The sequence below is a fragment of the Salarias fasciatus genome, chromosome 8, assembly GCF_902148845.1.
Source record: "Salarias fasciatus chromosome 8, fSalaFa1.1, whole genome shotgun sequence".
Lineage (NCBI taxonomy): Eukaryota > Metazoa > Chordata > Actinopteri > Blenniiformes > Blenniidae > Salarias > Salarias fasciatus.
The window spans coordinates 14,627,438-14,634,761 of record NC_043752.1 but is presented as its reverse complement, the minus strand read 5'-3'; the positions used below and the strand labels follow the sequence as shown (position 1 = coordinate 14,634,761).

The window sequence follows — 7,324 nt, the reverse complement described above, 5'->3', positions numbered from 1 at the left end:
TAATATACTGCATGAGGATGATGGGAGTGTGCAGCAGCTGAAAAGCTCCGGCCCCTATAGCCGGTCAGCCCCATACTGTCAATCAATAACAGAATCCTTCCCCTGCAGCTTTCCACGATTTTCCCTCTGCACACTGCAGCAAATCATCACGCCGCCAATTAAGTTGTTCTGAAAACCATGGATCAGAAAGAGTTCGGCGTTGTTCAGCTGAAGCTCAAACAAGGTCAGAGTGGCTGAAATAGAAGAACAACAACAAAACAGGGTTTGTTGATCAGGATTTGTCGGGGCATTGAAAATAGTGTTGTGCAGTAAACATTTTTTTTCCCCCTTTATTGGCAGATTTTCATTAATGTGTGTCTGCAGGGCTCATCCAGAAGCTTATACTAAAGGAAATGTAATTCAAGGGCACAGAGGTAGATCAGTCATTTCAGGCAGAAACAGCCAAAAATGTTCCTGCTATGAGCCCAATGTAAATTAATTCACAGTGACTCATTTCAACCTGGCAGAGAGGTGGACATGAATACAAAGATAAAGCCTTTTTGCTGGGATGACCAGCGATGCAAATGTCTGGCGACGCTGTGTCTAACAGCCGCTAACAGGCGCAGCACTGCGGTGACAACGCGCAGCAAAAAAAAACCGTCACTGTGATCACTCTAATCAACATTCTGCGTCCGCCGCGGCCGAGAGGGGAGAGCGGAGAGGGACGGCGAGCGTGACAGAATACAATGTTAATGCATAAATCTGAATGTAAGACGCTGCCACTCAGAGGAGCAAGGTCGGCGGCGGCGGCGGCGGCGTGCGCCGTGACGACAGGAGGCTACGGCACTTCTCGGGGGCATTAACTGGGCCCCACGCCTGTTTAAAATTCACATCTGCCTTATTGATCATTAAGTAATGACCTGGAGAACAACTACGAATGCGGCATCGATCCCAGGGATTACGCCATGTGTCGAGTACGGGCCTCATCGGCTTTGATGTGACCTCCAACTCCGGGTTAATGGTAATAGATGAATGAATAAATAAATAAATAAATAAATAAAAAAGCTGCACTTTATGTATTTAAAAGCAGTCTGAATGAGGAAAACGAGCCGTCATCACTAAAGCAGCTTCATTACCCAGAAAGGAGGCAGGTCATCTTCGGCGCCATTCAGCAGTCACAGCTGGACGCAGGAAACGCCATTTCACCTGCGCCGCAGGGAGACGCTGCGATGGATGCACTTAGTGTAATATGACAAAGAGGAGGCCGACGTGCGCCGACTTCATCTTGATAGCCTTTCAGACGAAGTGCTAAGGCAACTCGCTTGTCTGAAATTCGTGATCAAAAGAAGCCCGGAGCAGGGGGAAGATGGCAGAGTCCTAACAACACGGCTGCTGCTGTATTATCTCCTTCCGAATCCGCTTTTCAAACTTTTTGACCATTAGCCTGACAGCACGAGGCCGTGCTTGGCTCTCCGGCATAACAATAAATAGATAGGAGATCTACAAAGGAAAAGCAAGTGGGAGTCCCAGACCCCCTCCGAGCAGCTGGCTGCAAGAAAAGAAAAAAGAAAAAAAAAAAAAAAAAGGGGCAGAAAAATAGCCTCAGCTCAACTCCGAGCTTCATTAGCTTCACAATATTCAGTGTGATGCACACAAGCAATCTGTTACACAACAGAGGTCTTCCCATTTATGAGATTAAGTTGCCAGAATACCTTCAGACGGAGAGAGCGATATAAAGAAGGCAGAGCTTCAGAATCTCCGCAATCTCTCTGGCAAAAAAAAAAAAAAAAAAACACTTACTGTGGATCAGGAAGGGAAAAAAAGGCATTTGAGAGAGCAAGAGGAGAATGAAGACAGCAAGAGAGGACGCAGGGGACAAAGGATGAGTGCTGCGGACGTATTATAGCACCGTGACATAACACACACACACACACACACACACACACACGCGCACGCGCACGCAATGATCACTGCGATAACCCTGGGCTTTATTAAATCACTCTCTGCTGGGGTGGCTCAGTTACTGTTAATAAAAGCTTCCATTTAAACAGGTGAGGCCGTTTCCCCGCTGCTCCCCAGAAGAAGAGGGCGCCGTGTGTGTTTGTGTGTGTGTGTGTGTGTGCAAACACACACAAATAAAGGATACTTTGCCTACTAGTAATAGCACCAGCATCAGTGTCGGTACCATATGGCCGTCTGTACCGAGTCCCGAGAAAACGTCTCATCACTCTGATATATTTAAACGAGCTATAAAACAAGCTAAAACGTGGAATCCCCTCGCAATAAAAACCACACATGTTCACTTCCCAGGATTCATAGTTGCAGTCAACTCATCACCAGCTGCATGGTGACAAACTCAACCCGTGCTCACGCTGCTGTACGTTCCTGATCTGGATCAATACAGATCAATAGAAGAGAGAATTCATTAAACTTGGCTTCTCTTTTAACAGTCTAGTAATTGTAACACCTACATCTTCCCCCTGAAAAACATCCAAAGTGTAACAAGACGTCCTGTTTAGTTTTGAAGCGATAATGAGGATGTCTCTATGGCTGTCTGCTTTATCAGTTCATCCATTTTTCTTTTTTGGAGAATTCAGAATTTCTGCTTTATTCAACAGCGACAGAGTTAATTCAAAAAGTTTTACTGCAAGATTCAACCAAACGAGTACAAAAAGATATCAAATTAAAAAACTCAATTATAGGACTTTTTGGATGTTTTTTTTTTTTCTCCCCATCAGACAGTTTTTCCCTCTACGATGACTGATAAGTGCATTAATTGCTACCGACTCTAGCTGAGAGAGTGACTGGAGGAAGGGAATACAGTGACTGATCGCAGCACAGAGCATCAGAAATATACTAATAAGAGAGGATCAAACACACAAACAACCAAACTGCACATGAAATAACTACCGTATAACAGTAAAACACACACCGGTGGCTGGAGAGAGAGAGATATGAGCAGATCAAAGCCACTCCAGGACCGAGGCTGCGGGGAAACATCTGAAAAGGTAGACTTTACCTTTAATGATAGTTTTGGATTGGAACTGGGAGTTGCATTGGGGGCTGTGGGAGTTCATTCGCCTGCGCTACAAAGAGCTCGGAATCTGAGGCTGCATGTGAGTGGGTGCACGAACAGGTACGAGTGGATTATAATTTGTGATGCTGCTAATATTTCACAATAAACACTTACAATGTGGGGAGAATCCCGGCCCATGGAGATGACGGTCCTGTTCACAGTCCTCAGCAGCTTCTCCATGATGATCTGCACATGCCACTGAGTGGGACCCTGCAGGGAAAAATAATACATGATGTACATTTAAACCAGCTTATAGCGTGAAAACTGTTGCCTCTGTGTTTTCAAAATGAAAGACTTTGAGTGAAGGTTAGCTGAAATGTTCATGTAAGTCTACTCGGAACCGGAAATCCCTAATCCGGAGAAGCAGCAGGTAATTCGGGTGGGCATCTGGACAAATTATGAAGGCAGATTATCAAACAGTAGATGAACAATATCAAGTCAATCCTCTCCACTAAATATTGCCGACTCATTCAATATGTGTCTCCTCTTGAAAATATTTTGCTTATTTCTTGCTTTGTGACTCTATTGGAAGCAGGCTGAGCTCATGAACATTTAATTATTTACACGCCTCATTCTATGATTGAAGGTTTCATGCCAGCGAGTCTGTGTGTGCGTACGTACACACACACACACGCACAACGATGCACACAATAAAGAGGATCGCCGGGGAGAACGAACTAAAGAGGGACTTTAAGACTTTGCCTTTCACAGCTGCGAGTGTGTCGCACAGCGTTTGTGAAAAGCCCATGTGAGACCGCTCCAAAGAAAAGACGTCTTTAAACCCATTACACAAATCACAGGCATAAAGTCAACATTATTCCATTTCTTTATTTACTGTAATCTGAGTGTTTAAAAGGGAAAATAAACAATTTATTCTTTATTCCAGCCATGGAAAAATGTGTTCACTTGACAACTGGATTGAAAAGAAATATCCAGAGGTTTCCTTTCATATCCTCTTCATGTCTGCATGCGAGTCGAGCAGGGCTCCGCCAGTGTTGATGCTCGGGACAGATATGAAAGCCGGAGCTAAAATATGAGAGGAAGCATCAATTTGAGAGACAGATGAAGAGGGGAGCGTGAAAGCCCGAGCAAGTGAGAGAGGTGGATTATCCCTGGCAGAGTGGAGTGTGGGAGGCCGGACCGTGGTGATCAATGACGAGAGGCTGAGAGGGCCGGAGGGAGGACATCAGGAGTCTGGGCATGGACGGGGATGAAACACACTTGTAAAGCAGATGAGTGTTTGTGCGTGTGTGTGTGTGCGTTATCATTTGTGAAGTTCAAGGCTGATGCCAGCGGATGATGGATGCAGGCTCAGGTGAAATTCAATGAACATTGCCATGCCGAAACAATGGAGTGATTAATCTGTCTGGTAACATATGAGCGGCCTCCTTCCTAATTAGCCTATACATCCTTCCTTCAAACTGTTCTTGACAACTTATATGTGCGCCGCCTCTCAAATGAGGGTAATGAGAGGGGAAAGGGGCCGCATGGTGATGGAGCTGTTCGCACTCCTGCCTCAGAGCGAGCAATCCCCAGATCCAGGCGGAGCTTAGGCGGCTCTTTTCTTTCCGTGTTTTACATGTTCTTCTCTGGGAACCAAAGACGCTGCGTTTGAGGAGCCGATACTCAGGATCAAGTCCAGTGTACAGCGATCCTCAGTTGGATGAAGCAGGTTAGAAGAAGGATGAATAGAGAAAAGTAAAAGTGCTGCATCAACTGATGATGACAGATTTCTATATGAGAGATCTGTCATGTCTTCAATTGATGCTAATGTAATCTATTGGCACAATGTAAGAGAAGTGATTGTCCTTTGATTTAAAAAGAAGAACGAAATGATTAATCCAGGTTTTCCTCTGTATCAAAACGTTCTTCTTCCTTCTGGTTCCGAAACACAAAGTACTTGAGCTGAACTCATCATGGTGATATTGGCAAACATCCCCGGTGTTGGAGACGGCCTCCAGCGACCCCGAGCAGGAAATTACTGAACACAGCCCAAACTACAAGTTAGTAAATTATCACGGGCATAAAATGTGCCCCTTTCAGGCCATGCCATAAAACAACTTGAGATCGGCACACTGATTCGTAGCTCTTCGGAATATGTTCCTACTCTTTATCCCAGAGGGACGTCGCAGTCCATAAAAGCAGAGTTGTGTTGCTCACCACGTCCTTCCTGTAGAGCACCTCCAGGATGTCGCTGAGCAGCTGGCAGCAGGCCTTCGGCTCCTCGCGCTTCTCCAGGTGGAACTTCAGCTGCTCCGTCATCAGCGGCAGGAGGATCTCGCGGCAGTCTGCGAGGGGGGGGCGGGGGGGGCGGGAGGGGACGCCAACAAATACACACATCCACCGTCACGTTCGGCGCACGGAGGGGGAAAACAAATGATGATTCAGAGACGAGTACGGCATATGCTCTCCGCACAACGCAGATGCACGCCACTTACTAATGACCGTCTCACATCTCTGGTGACTAAATTAAAAATCAAGTTATTTATTAAAAACACTGCGGGGAAAGCTATTGAACTAATGCGAGCCAACAGTTCCACTGTGAAACACAGACGAGGACTCTCGCCTGATAAAGAGGAGTGGGTTCAAGAAATACACTTTAATAATTCAGATTTGATACAGTCTTTTTGCAGCTCAGACACTGATGCAGCTTCAATCAGCTCCTCATCTGGGCCGGGACGAGATTCTAACTTCATTACTCATCAAAAGACACAAAAACATTAGGCTCTGCCGATTGTCTATTTTGCTGAAGGCCGATGATAAATGGAAGGACGCGAGTTCTAATGAATCAAACGAACTGCAGTGACCTCTCGCTCTCCTACACTCAGAGGTATAAAGCATAATCCAATTACTGTTTTCATCCTCTGACCCCTGACTAAGGGAACCATGTTTCAAACTGAGCGATAGTCGCTGATTTTATGAGGATCAATGGCCGGGACGGAAATCAATAGTTTTCCCTTGATATTGCAAGAAAAAACACACAGAATCACACATCTGACACACACTCACAAAAAAAACTGCCTGTGTCTTCAAATCTTCGGTAAGTACTGCCCCATAAGCACGTGAAGGGGTTCTGATGGAAGCATAATAAATCCTTTGTGCAGTAATTGGGAACATAAAGAATCATGAAGAGTTTTTATTTGTTCATGTCTCAGGTATTGATCAGTGCATCAGTGATACCATTTTACATCTCTAGAAACCTCAGTCAAAACGGTGTTTTAATGACACGATTGTTAAAAATAACTATGCGGAGACGGTGTGATGAATGTATTTCAAAGCAATGTGTGCTCAGATGATAAACCTTTACTCCTTCATGGTAAATACGAAAGGATTAGTTAGTTAAGGGGAATCAGGAAGAGAGGCTTAGAAGTAATTATTAAGTCTGAAGCTTCAGCATTGGGGCTGTAAAAAGCTCTTAACATGTCTGTGGAGACTCTCAGTCCTCCACGTCATGGTAACAACACCTCTATTTTATTAGTTCAGGACTGATGAAGCCTTTCTGAAAACACAGAAACCTTAATCACCACACCTTCCTTTTGAGACAAGAAACAGGGCTGCTGCACCATTTTCAAGAAACTTCAAAAGTAATGGGTATTTTTCTGTGTTACTTGAGATTCTGATGTTGTTTAACTTGACACACTGCAGCAAACTGTGAGGTTTGCATGTTCTTCCACTTTCTACCAGGCTGATGCTCTGAGATGCCGGAGCATCATGGGAATTGCTTCCTGCATTTGCTTTCCGTACACGGTGGTCGGGGTAACAAAACTGTGCCAGCCCGCTCTCTTATCTCATATACTGAGGTATACTCCATGCATACTTTCTAAGACAGCGAAAAGGAGCTCTGACAAAGGCTAATACGTTCCATCCCAGAATAGCCAACGGCTGTCAAAACATTTCACTTTGTACCGAAAATTTCACTTATGATTTTTCAACGGCGATATCCTGTTAGGGATAACCAAAGTCCTCCTCGCTACAGCGCCTCTATCCAAACATGCACACCTGAGAAAAAAAACTGTTATGGACACCAAGAATTTCTCTTCTGATTCCGACACCAAGTGACAGCCGTGTCTGCATTTAAGCATTTTTGAGGCTGTGGAAGAGAAATGCCGTGCATCTCATACAGCTTTACAGGGAAGTGGGGTTTTTTTTATTATTTGTGTGCTCCAAAATCTTCTAGGGGGTGAAGAAAAAAAAAAAAAACAAATCTACTATTTAAGGGCATCTGACATTGTGAGGAGTATTTTAATGCCCTGGTTTCATAGGATTCAA

The 7,324-nt window shown here is 44.7% G+C and overlaps 1 protein-coding gene across 3 annotated transcripts in view; it reads right to left on the bottom strand.

Moving 5' to 3' along the window:
- Positions 1-7,324, bottom strand: part of dock1 (dedicator of cytokinesis 1) — a 135,922-nt gene that overhangs the window by 77,533 nt on the left and 51,065 nt on the right. For all 3 annotated transcript variants that reach the window (XM_030097503.1, XM_030097504.1, XM_030097505.1), the window contains 2 exons: positions 5,216-5,343; positions 3,170-3,265 (listed from right to left, as the gene is read on the bottom strand). In XM_030097503.1, coding sequence (XP_029953363.1) covers positions 3,170-3,265; positions 5,216-5,343 — 224 coding nt within the window. The remainder of the gene's footprint in view (positions 1-3,169; positions 3,266-5,215; positions 5,344-7,324) is intronic.